This window comes from Canis lupus, chromosome 31 (assembly GCF_003254725.2).
Source record: "Canis lupus dingo isolate Sandy chromosome 31, ASM325472v2, whole genome shotgun sequence".
Lineage (NCBI taxonomy): Eukaryota > Metazoa > Chordata > Mammalia > Carnivora > Canidae > Canis > Canis lupus.
This window is the reverse complement of record NC_064273.1, coordinates 25,026,584-25,042,517: the sequence shown is the minus strand read 5'-3', so window position 1 is coordinate 25,042,517 and position 15,934 is coordinate 25,026,584. Positions and strand designations below refer to the sequence as shown.

General features: G+C 38.4%; 1 protein-coding gene across 5 annotated transcripts in view; it reads left to right on the top strand.

Moving 5' to 3' along the window:
* Window positions 1-15,934, top strand: part of GRIK1 (glutamate ionotropic receptor kainate type subunit 1) — a 361,362-nt gene that overhangs the window by 293,902 nt on the left and 51,526 nt on the right. For 3 of the 5 annotated variants that reach the window (XM_025449798.3, XM_025449800.3, XM_025449801.3), the window contains exons 8-9: window positions 12,572-12,679; window positions 15,205-15,249. In XM_025449798.3, coding sequence (XP_025305583.1) covers window positions 12,572-12,679; window positions 15,205-15,249 — 153 coding nt within the window. The remainder of the gene's footprint in view (window positions 1-12,571; window positions 12,680-15,204; window positions 15,250-15,934) is intronic. The other 2 variants (XM_025449799.3, XM_025449802.3) reach the window with 1 other exon arrangement.

Sequence of the window (15,934 nt, the reverse complement as noted above, 5' to 3'; positions counted from 1 at the left end):
AGGAGACAAGAAGATGCCCCACCGAGTGAGTAGCTCCATGCAGGGCTCCATCCTAGGACCCTGAGATCATGACCTGAATTGAAATCAAGAGTCAGCCACTCAACCAACTGAGCCACCAAAGCACGCCTATTTACTTTTTAATTATATATTCCCTAAAAGAGAGAGAGAGGGAGACCTTAATCATACAAATTTGAGCTCCTTTGGAACAGTAATCAAACTTCATGATTGATGGTTCACTGATACTGCTTGGTGGGATTATTTAGCAAACATGGGCAATGTAGGGTAGACTAGCTTTGACTCCTATATCAATAATTCTTAAATTATAGTTTGAAGACCATCTTCATCAAAACCAAGTGGAGTGCTTATAAATAAAATGCTGATCCCTGGCTCCCACTTCAAACATGTGTCCTGATGATTTTGCACTCATTACAACTTGAGAGCCACTACGTTAATATAATTGATGATGTAGAAAGGCAGTTGTTTTCTTTCTGACAAGCAGCATATATTGTTAAGATACAAAATTTAACAGAGTAAATTTGGGGATTTAATTGGCTTTGTTAAACGATTCATGAATCAGGCAACATCCCGTCTAGCAGGTAGAAGAGTGCTCCAAGAAGTTGTACAAAATGCATGGTTTTTATAGGAAGGAGGGTGGGACAAGAAAGTTATAAGCAAAAGAAAAGAAAATATTGTTCCAGGCAAGGTCACTTTCCATTTGGGGGATCGTGCAGAGGGGCGGTTTATCATGCCAATTACCTCATCTTCCTTTAGGGGAGGGTCAGGGCCCATGTTATAAATTCATTGGCATCCATCAGAAAATTCCTGAGTGTCCATTTAAGGTTTATGAGAGGTTGAAACTACAATTAGGTTAGACACAGAGCTCTGGTTTGGTGACTTGGCCTGTAACAGCATTTTGGGGCTGTGGTTTTCTTTTTAACAAAAGAAAGGCTCTCAGATGGAGTAAGTTTCATCGCAAAATACTCTGTGAGTAATCATGTATCTGTAAGAAGAGTTAAGGAATTCTTAACTAGGTCAAGATAATAAAAGAACTGAATTTTTATTGAGCTTCCATCTGACAGTACTGTTAGATGCTTTGAAGCATTATCTCTTTTAATCTTTACAACAACTAGGTAAAGACAGTATTGATTTCTGCAAATGGAGTTTGAAGAACTTAAGTAACTTGCCCAGAATCACCCAGCTAATCAAAGATAAAGCCAGGATTCAAACCTATGTCATTTGATTCTAAAGTCAAACTCTTCCTAATTCACCATGTTAAAACTAGATAACAATTAAAATTAACTATCATTATGTCTGAAAATATCTTGTTTACAATGTGAGGTTTATGACTAAAATTTTTTTGTGAACAATATGTGAAGGCCAACGAAGAGCCTATTAGCAGTATGTTTTGGGTTTTTTTTTTTTTAAGTACAATTTGTGATTTTTTTTTTTTTTTTTTGGTTAGGCTCATAAAAGCACATTAATTTATGATTTTATTAAATCTTTCTCTTTTACTTGAAAACTTTATATTTTCCATACAGCTTTCTGAATTACAAATTTGTTCTGTCATGTTGCCATGTGATGTGCATTATAAAAGTCAAAGCATCAATGACATCTCAGAATAACAGAAAAGGAGGTATTTTTAGCTTGATAAAAAATGAGGAAGACAATGTACTGAAGAGAGGGGAATCCAGGGGAAATCCAGGAAGAAGGTTCAAAGGAGATTCGTTGTGACTGGAGATAAAAGACTTTAAACATGCTCCTCAGTCTTACAGTTACATTTTAAGTCAGCAAAAGTTACCAACATTTATGGTATAAAGTCAATGAACAGCCACACCAAGTACATCAAAAATGGAAACCCTAGAAAGTAGGACCATCCTGGGACCCATTCAATCCACTGGTCAGCAGGTGGAATGGAGTTCTGAAGGGCAGGAAAGGGATGTAATGACAGGAAAATTAGAGACATTTCAACCAAACTAGCATTAATACCATGAGTTCAACATTTTCTAGATGTTCCCCTTTTTCTGCACCCTGACAGCCATTGGAATACTGTGGGTAGATTCCAGTTGCCCCAGGACTTCTAATAGAGAGATTGCATGATAAAGCCTGATGGCTTCTTTTGGTCTTAGTCAAGATAACAGCACTTTCCGGCCATGAGATGTTGGTCTTCAGGAGAGGCTGCTCTGGAACCTTCTTCAGCTCCATGAAGAAACTGAGAAGTTAGGATATTAGACCCAGGTCATAGATTTTTGTCCTTCTAACTGAACCCAGGAGATCCAAGATGGGTCAATTTGGGCGATTCGAGCTTCAGACGTGCCACTGAGTTAGTGGGAAGTCAAGATTTTAGTGCTGATTTTAAATTTCACTTATCTTTCCCTTTTATGTCTTGGCTTGAGAATGTCCATTCCTCATGACCGTGCAAATGATGATTTAAATTGGGCCCCCGCCTCTTTTCTTTCTCATGACCTTATCCATCAGAATACAGTGTGGTGAAGGAGAGAGAATATGAGGTAGAATTGGTTCTGGACCCCTCCAGTGCATTTTACTAACTGTCAGGCCTCTTCAGTAAAGTAGAAACACTTGTTGCCTTATCTGGCTGTTCTCAGGCTCAAATGAGATAATAGACGTATACCACTTGGCATTTGTCAACATATAACTTTATAAAGTTATCAACATGACTTTCATACAAATATAAAGAAAGCATGTGCCAAAAATACACTTCCCTTGGGGTGCCTGAGTGGCTCAGGCAGGTAAGCATCTGACTCTTGATTTCAGCTCAGGTAATGATCTCTGGGTCCTGGGATGGAGCCCTGCATTAGGCTACCCGGGAGTCTGCTCCAAGATTCTCTTTCTCCCTCTGCCCCTCTCCCCACTCACTCTATGTCTCTCTTTCTCTCTCTCTCTCTCTACTAAATAAATAAATCTTTTTTTTTAAAAATGCACTTACCTTCATGATGAAACTAACAGGATGGTAAAGATGGTTTAAAGAATTATAAAAAACAATGATTATATAATCCACGGGGAGAGGCTGAGTTACAGACAAAACTGATTATTTTCCTACAGAACAATAAAACCACAACCTTTGAGGTTATCCTTCATACCAGACATGAATTATTTGCATCTCCCTTGGACAAAAATCTACAAGTTAACATACAATTTTATAGTCTTGACCCTAATCAATGGAAAATAGTGAAACAAGCAAAAGTACAATAACCTGGAGAATTAAATCATTCTTGAGTGGGCCTGTTAGACAATGATTCCATAGGACTTTAAAGGATATGCAGTCATCCTTTTGCTTTATTTCCAAGTTTTAGATCATTTATTGAGAAGTCTCCTTTTCCAGAGATTGTTCATTTTACAAAAAATCTGGTTGTCATTGTGTTTGGACCTGATTAGTTTACATACAGTAAGGTGCTAGTCAACTACATAAGCCTCTTTGAATATGGCCAGCAAATTTAGAGCTACTGTTTTTAAGCAACTACTCAGGCCAGAAAAATAACTTTTAGATGGAAATTTCTATGGAAACTCTAATTACATTTCAAAAACATTTGTTGTTTCAGACATGTTTTTGTTGCTCTTAGGGGCTCTTTTATTCCAAGGTCTATTCATTTTCTATTATTGCCACTTAAATGAATCACCACAAATTTGGTGGTTTAAAAAAACAAAAATGGGGGATTCCCAGGTGGCTCAGTGGTTTAGCACCTGCCTTCAGGCCAGGGAGTGATCCTGGGGTCCTGGGATCAAGCCCCACATCGGGCTCCCTGCATGGAGTCTGCTTCTCCCTCTGCCTCCCTCTCTGTCTCTCATGAATAAATAAATAAAATCTTTTTTTAAAAAAATGTATTCTGAAGTCCGACATAGTAGGCTAATATCAAGGCATTGGCAGGACTGGTTCCTCCTGGAAGCTCTATAGGAAAATCAGTTCCTTGTTTTTTCCAGTTTCTGGAGACCTCTAATAGGTCTTATGTACCTTTATCTCTATTTTCAAAACCAGCCATGGCTTTGTATTTTTCAGTCCCTTTCTTTCTTTCCCTCTGCTTCTGCCTGTCTGACTTCTCCTGGGATTCTCTTACAAAGACCCTTGCAATTACATTGGGCCCACTCAGATGATTCAATATGATCTCCCCATTTTATAATCCCTAACTTGATCACATCTACAAAGTCCCTTTTGAGTATTTTAAACTATGAGAATTAAACCAGGAACATTTGGTGGGTTAGGGGTGTTTTTCACCCTACCATTCAAGGATAAGAAACTAAATCTGAGAGATTCATCTGCACAGCATTCCTATAATACCTATCTATATTGTGGTGAATTTCTCTTTGAAGTGTCCAATAGCTAGTAGATTTCCTGACCTGTCAGGCAGTGGCCTTCCTTATCATTTGTAAGTGTGAGATTCCATAAACCACAGAACAAATAAGAGACCAGTTTCCTGAAAGGGTTTCTGGATCTTGGTCTACACATAACGGATAGCATTTGTTCCTTAATGGTGGGTTTCATATATCTGATTAAATGGGATTTATTCTCAGATGTAACATTCCTGCTATGACCTCATGTACACAACCAATTTGTCAAACTATATCCTGGTGAAACAGAAGACAGAAATTTGTTGTTTTATGCAAATGACTACTTTACCATAAAATCTAGTGAGTTGTTACTGAATTCTGAGGCTTCAAGGAGAATAAAATACCTATAAAGAATGTGTCATGTTGAGGTTTGAAGATAAAGAAAGGACCTCTTTACTCCCTTAATAGAACATTTAAAACAATATTAGCAATACTCAAAACCAAATAATCACACTTAGGTTTCTCTTCATCATTCATCTGATCTTAAGTCTTTTATATCTGGATGTTGGGTCAGCATTCTGCTTTCATAAGGTCTCCTCTGAACCTACTAAAAAGGTTTCTAGAAGCCCCAATTCAGTGCTCTAGTACAGTCACACAGTCGTCTAAGTGATGTCACTTTGAATTCTGAAATCTGTACCCTAAACTCTATTTCTTAAAGTAACAATAGGAAGAGACTCTGACACCATTTTCCCATGAGGCTCTGAGACTGTCATTCTTTGACAAAGGCCCATTTTCCAGAACATAGCTTATAGCAAAAATTTCAGATAAACATGAGGATAAAGTAACCACTTGCTGATGCTGGTACAAAAGTCTATCTGATCATATTACATAGAAAGAAAATTTAAAACTTTATGTCTTAGGAACAGACTAAGTACTCCAAGACCTATTGTCATCTTAAAAGAGAGGGGGGAAAAAAACCCTCCAGTTTCACATGCATATAGTATTTGATACAACAGGTTTCACAAACTTAAAATATATATTTTATTAATAAAGCCATCAAACTGAACAACCTTTGCCAAAATTTTAATGCACATCTTTGCTTTTATTCAGACTTACCATGTTTGCATCAAGGCAAACAAAATTCAGTTCCTTCAAATAGTATACACATTCGTGCTATTTTGTTCACTATGCTTTTATCATAATTTGGTATGTATTTTTTCTTTAGCTTGTCTTACCCTGTACAGATGAGCATGCATAATGCAGCCCCATAGAGCATATTCATTAACTAGCCTCTTTGTTAAGAAACAAATGGGTAAAAAGGTAGACATAAACTATAACTCAATACTGATAAAATTAGGGAAAAGACACATATTGATTCTTTCAGCTAATTTAAAAAAAAATCCTTAAATGTGATTAAAGGTGCACTTTGATTATATGAAATTGGGTTTTTACATAAAATTGCTTCTGAGCTAGTAATTTTTGAGATTTTTTTTAAAGGGTAACACATAAAATATAGCAAAACTTTAGTTTCTCTATATAATGGGAATCCTGGGTATATTAATATAAGCAATCAAAGAGATAACCAAAAAAAAAAAAGATCCTTTGATTTGTAAGGTTTTATAATCTAATTTATTCATACTTTCTGGAGATGGGAATAAATTTCATACTCACACAATGAGATAAATAGGCTTTTCTCATTTCTAGACATAAGATATAGTCACTGAGGGTTGCCTGAGTGCCACAATATTAGCCAATGGGTTGAAAGTAAATATAGAACACCAAAAATCTTGGGCATGGAATTCTAGGGAGTATTTTTCCTTTCCAGTGAACCTGAGCTATATTCTTTCTCAGACAAAAGAAAAAGAATAATAGGGGAATCCCTGGGTGGCTCAGTGGTTTAGCACCTGCCTTCAGCCCAGGGCATGATCCTGGAGTCCTGGGATCATGTCCCACATTGGGCTCCCTGCATGGAGCCTGCTTCTCCCTCTGCCTGTGTCTCTGCCTCTGTGTGTGTGTGTGTGTGTGTCTATAATGAATGAATAAATAAAATCTTAAAAAAAAAAGAAAAAGGCTAATAAGCCAGATTTTCAGTCATCTGTCACACTACTGACAAAGAATTAGATTACTTTCTCTATATGACAGACCACCAGGTAATCAGAACAAAATGCCAGATTCCCATTCAATTTTGCCACCAATGGAGAATGACTTAGTGGCCATATACAAATCAGATTCGCATGTACACAGTATGTCTCCTGACTATGTGCTTGAGACTAGACTAGCATTCAAATAACCACTAATTCCTAGACTTGGTCATGGCCAAAACCAAGATCTTCTGAGACACAAAGTGTTCCCTTGACTATGCAGTAGAGATGGCCTAGTGGTCAGAGACCAGACACAGATCTACTGGTCCTTGCACCCAGTTTAAAAATAGAAAGAGCTCAACCTATGAGTTAGGTTAGATACTTACAGACTGAGAGGCTTGGGCAAAATCAGTATCAAATATAGAACCAAAAGAAAAGAAATGAACAGAAAAGAACAAGAGAAACTAAATGTCAGCAAAGGTAAAATCCATTACTACTTGAGATTTGCTCTAGGACTGGGGTAGAGAACTAAATGACCCATAAGGTTGGCTCTGGCAGATGAGTTTATTTGGGCATCTTGATAGAACTATCTGCTAAGTGATCAAAGTATAATTTTTAAAATAGTTACAAATGTAAATAATACAAATATAAAGTGAGCAACTGTTGAAGACATATTTAATTTTTGAGGGTAAAGCTCATTCCAAGAAGATGCAGAGGAAAAGTAATTATAGAGGTACCTGGAAAATCCAAACTGGTTAATGTACCAGAGCAATAAAATTGTAATTCAGGGGTTATCTTTTCTATTAGACAGAAATCACTTATATCTTAGAGATTTACACTTTACAGAGTCTGGGAATTAAGATACATTTCCCTAGAGAATCAAGTCATCCTTGGATGAGCCTCTTAGACAATGGCCACTATGACAAACAAAGGCCATGCAGTCTTTTTAATTTTTTTCCTTTATTTTCAAATTTTGATAAGTTTCAATAACACATAGAATAGTCATTTAAAAATTTCTTTCTCATCTTAATCTAATTCCAAAGGAATTTGGGTTTGCTGTGAACCTTCTATTTACAATGCTCTTACAAGAATAATATCTTAATACATAAATGAAAATGCTAGAAACCATTGTCCTTAAAAGATCATATCTACTAGAAAAGCTCATTTTCTCCTGCTCTCAAAAAGGAAGTCTCTTTCAATAAGAAAGAATTTATTCCCCATGGTAAACAGGAATGGCTGCATCAGGGAAAATTCTAAGAAAGGGGGCTTTATGTGCTTCTATATATTTGAGTCCCCTTCAGGAAAAAAAAAGAGCAATAACAATCATTTTAAGAAAATGAAGTTAAAATTGACTATTACAAGAGCCTATTGTTAGGCAGCTACTAGCCACTTACTTCCTCAAAACTAAAATATATATATTTTTTATTTGGATAGTAAAGATCATCTCGAGAAAGAGCATAAAAGTAAGACATTAATGAAAACTTTTGTTTTTCTTCTTTCAGCTCTTGATTTCTGTCTCTTGGCCATCAGATAACATGCTTGATAAGAGAAAAGAAAAAAGTCACACCATTTGGTTCACTTGCTATTAGACAATTGTTGTCAAGAAGTCTTATGCAGGGTAGAAATTAAAGCTATTTCCCAAAATAGGGACAATAGTTTAAGTATTGTTTTCAGTTAAGTATACTGTAATTGTCCCCTGTGCAAATGCTTCTACATAAGGCAAACAAATTGTAATTATGACTAATATAATTATATATCATTATCTAAATTGTATATGCTTCAGCCTTGCCCCAGGAAATGGATTCCTTATGGATCTTATTCCTCATACCCAGGAGTTAGTCACTATCTGTTCACCCTAATCAATAATACATTGGTGATCAATAAATGTTAATCAACATTACTTTGAAAAACAAAACAAAGAACATATATAGAAATGCTCATTAGGGATAAGGGCAGAAAGACAAGGCAATTATGTCAGTAAGAGAAGGTTGACTTTGAAGGTCAAAAGGCATTTCAGTTCAGTAAAGAATCGGGCAGGGAGTCTTTGTAGATATTTGAGGCAAGGAAGGAAGCATTGTTAGAGCATGAAAAAGGAACTTTTTTGCCACTTGGATGAGCAGGGAGGAGAAGCGAGAAGTGGGAATTACACTGCACCAGTGACTGGAACACTAAATTCAAGAATAAAACCAATGCAACAGAATCCAAACAAAGGGACACAATAGACACATTTAGTGGAAATGAAATTGGATTTCTGAACTGGATTTTAAGACCGTGCTATGAGCAATATGCTACATCAAGAGATAAATGCTACCAATTCTGCCCATTTTCAGAGAGCTCCCTAAACTCTGGACAATGTATCGAATTGACTCACAGCATGACCCCCAAGAAGGAAAAGTTGCCTGTAGGAAAAAGCTTTCTGAAAATCCTGTAGAACTTTAATGAAGAAAACTGCCTCCTTCCACACAGATCAGGAGGAGAGTTTAAACTGCACATTTGAGAAGCGTGAAGGGTGGGCCTGAAAAATGATTGAGTCCAAACCCCTAACACAGTACAGATCTCCACCCAACCAAAGTCTTGGACAAATTATCTTCCACTCTCAGACAGATGCTATGACACTAATGCAGTAGTTCGTCTTAGTGACACTCATTTAACTCACCAGTCCACGAAACAAGCCTTTGAATTGCAAAATAATAAGTGACCAGAGAACAAAAAGTAGGATTGGGATATGGTGAGGCGGTAAAGGAGATTGCAATGCCAGGAGGTGTACCTAAATATACACAGGAGAGAACTCTCTCTACTTACATTCAATATTGATTTTTTTTCTTGTCCCAGTGCAGAGAATGTGATTACCTGTATTTTAGCAAGTGTAACAACAACAGGTATTACTGTCAACTGTAAAAATATGCCATTTCTTTTTCAAAGCTGGGGCTAGCGTTTGGCGTTATTACCTCCCTTGGCAATAAACTCTGGAGGCAAAGTTCAAGGATCTGAAGTATTTATGTGATACTGCATTTGACTAACTGACATCTAGTTTGGCTATAGAGATGGCTTAGATGAGAGCTGAAGGCTTCTTGTGCCCATGTATCATTTCCTGATAGGAATTTAACTTCCAGCATTATCAAGTGATAAAACTTACCTCTGACATGATTTCCATCCCATCTGCATGGTAGCCAGAAAATACATCTGGGTTAAGATGGACCCTGATAATTTTGTTGATTCCATTCACTATTCTTTCTGTAGGAACTTTAATGGCAATACTTTCTTCATGAACCTGGCCACTCTGCTAGGGAAGTATTTACATTAATACTTAAGGGTGTGCAAGATGGTGAGACAGGGAGATGAAGGAATTGTGCTGTGCTGTCCCTATGTTCATATGTGGGTATGTGAATATGCTTCATTTTGTTCTGTGAGAACTACCTGCTAGTCAATCCTCTGCTTGTGATCTTTGAGTCATCTTCCCCTAGTTCTGCTAAAATGATCTCTCTAGAGATCTGCCCATGACACTCCTAAGCTTAAAGCATACTGATGATTCCCACATGTCTATTGAGCGAAGTCCAAGCAAAGTAACATGATTCATGACCCCTTAAGAGCAATTTCTCAGGCCACCTGGGTGGCTCAGTTGGTTAACTGTCTGCCTTCACCTCAAGTCATGCTCCCGGGGTCCTGGGATCGAGTCCTGCATCGGGCTCCCTGCTTACCAGGGTGCCTGCTTCTCCTCCCATTGTCCCTCCCCCTGCTCATGTTCCCTCTCTGTCTCTCTCTCAATTAAATAAGTAAAATCTTTAAAAAAGAAGAAGAAGAAGAAGAAGAAGAAGAAGAAGAAGAAGAAGAAGAAGAAGAAGAAGAAGAAGTCGTCTCCACCCACCTCTTTCCTTGGCCCATTTCTCACCATTCCTTACCTTGCATTATGGATCCATCCATGGCAGGCATAACTTTTTCTGTATTTCATGCTTTATTATTCAGGCTGTAAATCTTTGCTCGGCCAATTTCTCATCCTTTGAGATCTTAGGCATTCTTTCCTACAGGAGTCTTTTGGTGAGTCTGTCTTTCTGAGCAGTTAGGATCAGTACTACTTCCCCATACTTCTTCCCTCAATCACTATGTGCTAATCTTTGCTTCATTGAAGTACATTAATGTTCTGGTTCCAACTAAACTGGAAACTGCAAGGTGCTATATTCTGAGATAGTTTCTGGCACAGAGAAGACGAGAACCAGCCGTGCCAGTGGTGTTAAATCCTTGCCTGATAGCAGACCAATGTCTCAGCTTCAATCAGTCAGACAGAGAGAGCACATTTCCTCTTCCTATGCCTCTTTGTTCTAGTCAAGCCCTCAATGGATTAGATAATGCCCACTCACATTAGGGAGGACATCTGCTTTATTCAATCTACTGATTCAAATGGAAACTCTCTCATAGACATATCCAGAGATAACATTTAGCCAGATAACTGAATATCCCATGACTCAGTCAAGTTGACACATAAAATTAACCATCACAACCTCAAATGTAAAGTCAAGGTGTAGACTAATTTATAGGCGGCATGAATCCGTTATTGTACCTTACATGCTGGGGAAATAGCATGAGTATGAGAATTGTATTTTGGGACAATGAATCTGATGTCGGTTTGTAAAATGTAATACCGAAGAGATCAGAAAAGACTACACAGGTGAGGTAATAAAAGTCAAACCCTGGAGTTTGTGAGGAATGTGGGAAGTATAATAAGGGATAGTTGTCAAAATAATCATTGTTTACATTTTCTATGCTTTCAGTGAGTTAAGAATTGTGTGAAGTGCCACTTAAATCTCACAGAAACCCATCAGACACTCAGATTTGTGTCTCAGATTTGAGACAACCCAGGTTCAGGTTAAGTGGCTTGCCTGAATTCAAACCCAGCTCTGCAATAAACTCATGCTCTTTGCTCTGACTCTTGGCCAAATGGGTAAATAGAGTCAACAGTGCACATGGTGTGAACATAGCAGTTAGAGTATATCTTTCAGGATTTTCTTCACATTTTACCAATGTCCAGTGATTTTGGTAAAGTCAGGAGAAAAAAAAAAAAAAAACAGCTAGGTAGATACAAAAGACTGAGTCCCCCTCTATCCTCATTTGTAAGCCAACTCAAATTAGTCAAGATTGCCAAAAATCACCTAGAGATCGAAGCTCAAGAAATTCCGGGGCCACTAGTTTTTATTTAATGAAACCACCAAAGATGTCCAGTGTGAGTTCTGTGAAGGGGAGACTGCTGTGATTTTTAGTTTTTAAATGATGTGGATGTATGTGGTAGGCAGAATAATGACTCCCTAAAAAGATATCCATGTCCTAATCCCTAGAATGTGTAAATGTTATCTTTCATGGCAAAAACCAAAAACAAAAACAAAAACAAAAACCTGCATATATAATTAAATTAAGGAGTTTTGAGATACGACGACTATCCTAAATTATCTACGTGAGCCCTAAGTGTCATCACATGTATAAGAGACAAGTAGAAAGACTGCAGAGAAGAGAAGGCAATGTGACCACAGAGGCAGAGACTGGAGAGATAGAGCCACAGGACCAGGACTGCTGGCAGCCACCAGAAATATGAAGAGTCAAGAACAGAGTGTCCCGTGAGTCTCCATGAGGGAGCATGGCCCTGCTGACACTTTGGTTTTGTCCAGTGTTGCTGATTTTGGAATAAATTTCTGTTGTTTTAAGTCACCCAGTTTGTGATAATTTGCGACAGCAGTGACAGGAAACTAAGCCAAATGACATCGGAAGACCTAAATCCTGAACGTTCTAAAAATTCGTTAATACATCCCTGGATTATTTATACCCTTTTCACAGTGAAAAAAAAGTGGGGGACAGGATGCTTCCCCTGGGCAATACCTTGAAAGGGATTTGACTTGACCTTGGAGAACAGAATACTAGGCTTCCCAGACTTTGTTTACTCCTCGTGCAGACTGTTTTACAGTCTTTCCTTCCACACTGCCCATTTAAACTGTCACTGTCACAGATTTGACTGATTTTTAGACATTTGGACTCACAAAATAAATGAGTGCTAATAAAATGGGGACGTGTCCTGCCATCGAGCTGCTGAAGCAATGCAATGCTTTCTAACACCACGATGAAACCAAATAATTGGATACCGTGATGAATTTGAGGTATTACCATTTTGATGGTGCGAGGATTATGATAAGTGTGAAACAGTAATGCCACGTTCCTTTTGTCCATAGGCTCGCTGGGATGGCCTGACTGGGCGTATCACTTTCAATAAAACCGATGGTTTGAGGAAGGATTTTGATTTGGACATTATTAGCCTCAAAGAGGAAGGAACTGAAAAGGTAACCTGCTCAATAATAAATTTAAGAATAAAATAAAGAGCACTGTACAAGCATTTTAATTGCACCTACAAGGAGCAGACGGACAAAATGATTCTCTCAGCATGTCCATTTACTTCCAGTTTTCTAGCTCTCTCGCCCCCTGCTCTGCTGATAGATGCTGACACACTAGATTCTGAAATTGTATGTCATTGATAGCAATGCTAACATTTATCTAGTGCTTGGTTTATAAAGCAGGCATAATTAAGGCATCTGGCCCTATGGGTGAGGTGTCATTAGCCCCACCTCTCAAAGGTTTTTGGAAATTGAGTTCAGACTTAGAAAACAAAGAGTTTGCCAACGACTTATCTATGGAATGGTGTCCAGGTTTACTCAGAAATGAATTTTCATTTGTGCTTGAGGTTGATAGAGGGATAGACTAAAGTAGAAGAGAAAGGGCTTACTGGGTCCTTGATTTTAGGAAGAAATACACCAAAAAAAAAGCATTTTCAAGCTGAGTTCTGATTTTAGGATTATTTTAGTTGCAATTCTTAATCTCTCAAAGTTCTAAGTTCCATGTTAGCTAATTTAGAGTAATGCAAATGTGGACTATTTAAATAATGATGATAATAATAATAATAATAATAATAATAGAATTTGGCTCCACAGTGTATTTTACTATACTAATTTTATTATTCACAGTTATGTGCTGGAATTAATTAACACTTATATTGTGAAGATTTTGCCCTTTAGGACGTTAAAGAAAAAAAGGGTTTTGAAACACCCAAAACAATCATCTGAAATCCAAACTCTGTAATCCAACATTTTTTTTTCACTGTAGTGCACAAGAAGGTATGTTTCCTATAGAAGAGTGGGTTTGGCAACCAGTCACTTCACTGAAACGTTGGGTTGATTTTTAAAATGAGATAAGATTTCCATTTCTGTTCTGTTGCTTTTGTTAACTGAGACATTTTTTTTTTAAAGGTCCTGACTATGTCCCATCCCCAAATAGCCTAATTAAAACAAAGATTAATTAGGCCAAATGTAATAGATGGTGACCACTGGTGTGGAAATGTTTGAGGAAAATAATTAGTTTGTGGCTTTGAGGGTACACATTATCTGAGCAGGTTCCCATTTTTTGAAAATGCCCTCTCTCTTCCTGTCTCTCTCTTTCTCTCTCTCTTTGTCTCTCTCTGTCTCTCTGAATTTTTCTCTGTCCTTCTCTCTCTCCTTCTCTCTCTATTTGTCTCTCTCTCCCTGGCTCTCTGTCTCTCTGTATTTCTCTCTCTCTCTCTCTACCTGTCTTTGTCTCTCTCTGTCTCTCCCTGGCTCTCTGTCTCTCTGTTCTCTGTCTCTCTCTCTCTCTCTACTTGTCTCTACTTGTCTCTCTCTGGCTCTCCCTGGCTCTCTCTACCCATCACTCTGTATTTCTCTCTGTCCCTGTCTCTCTATTTCTTTGTCTCTCTCTATCTCTCTGGGTTCTCTTTACTTAGATTTGCTGGTTTGTTAGTTTAACGTGTCTGGCCAAGCACAGGGCCCCCATCTCACCTCCATCCTGGCTGTGGCCACCAAAGAAAAGAATACTTTTAGGAACTGAAAGCCTCTAAAGGCTGTTTAAAAAAAAAAAAAAAAAGTCTGCTCCCCTGTGCATGCCTCTCTCCCCCCTCCACCCTGTTAATGTATAGAACTGAAGGGGGAAGAAAAGCTGTTAAGGAAACATCATTCTGGCTCCAACGTGTGATGAAAGAGATGGAGCGATCGTTCCGCCTTCAGAGCTATTTTATACGCAGCAATATTATGCACACTCCATTGGTGTTTTTCCATCAAAGGCAAAATCAAATTAGATGAAAGTGTTTTCTCGATTTGTTTCTTATCTCTTCATTGTTTGCAATAACTTTTCTTTCTTCAGGTGACTTGGGCTCCATTCCTGGAAGGAATGACTGGGCCTTAAGGCATTGGGGAAGCCAGCCCATCTCTCTCAGGAGCCACGGGAGGAGATGCCCAATCTTTTCATGTCAGCCTCTCACGGGGTCCACAGAGAAAATTGTTAGAAAAAGCCCACTTTTCACTTCCACTCAAGTTCCTACTGCCTGGAGGCCCATAATCAAAGACCATGTCATCAAGCGTAGCGTGCTTTCTTCTTGCTTAGGAATAACGTGTGTGTGCCTGCGTGCGTGTGAGGATTGATTCTGTTTATGAATACCTTGAACAGGCCTTTCTAAAGAATGATGAAGACCCTTTCACTCTGCAGCAGAGCTGTGCATATTCAAAAGATCTTTATATCTTTTTTTTTTTTTCTTTTTGGTATGGGAAAGGAAAAGTGAACATCAGGCTGTACTACCAAGTGGAAGTAGCTTCTGTGAGACCCAAGTGCTTAGTACATCCCTTTGCTGTGTCTCTGTTCAGGCTTCATGTTGAATGACCGTGTGAGGTTCCAAACGGTGGGTGGGGAATGTCATACGCTGAGCACTCACACACCGTGATACCTTCTGGGTTCCATGCTCCATGTTAATTAAGTGCTATTTTTATTTTTCCCTCTGAAAACCAAGGCTGCTGGAGAAGTGTCTAAACACTTATATAAAGTGTGGAAGAAGGTTTGTACTCGGACAAAAACTGCAGGCCCCCTGGGGGTGGGGTGGGGAATGTCAGAGAAGAGGCCTGGGCCTCTGCAGTTTTGCCAGACCTGTAGATCTCCTAATTGCAGTTTAGAGGTGATACAGTCGATATGAAAGGAGAACGGGGTGATTGAATATGTTGTCTTGCAACCACATGACCCAAGAATTGAAAACAGCCTGAGATGGATTAAGTAGTGATGGATTAAATATTTCCCCCTCGGTTATTTTTGTTTCTCCCAAGCAGGCTCAATCCCAGTAAGGGCTGAAAGCAGGTTACTGCAATAGAGGCAGACACTGGTCCATTTATATTTCTTCTCAAATCACTAAATATTTTCCCTACGGGGCATGAAAACAGCAGTAGATTTGATCCATCACACTAGTCAGATAGGCTAAGGCTCAAAAGGCCAGGATAAGACATCTCCCTCAATGTCACCACCATAAAACAGGAGCCATTTTCAGAAATTCCATTCTCTTAGGAGCTAGCTTTGTTTTGCGTAGGATCTTTGTCAGTGCATATTGTCTGGCAATTCGTTTCAGAACCAGTTTCCAGAGGACAAAAACATTAGAGATGTTGGAAGGGAAATGAGATGATCTTGTAAATTCTAACACCTCCTATTTCATAGCTTATTGTACAGTATCATGTTGTCAATGAATGTGCACAGAT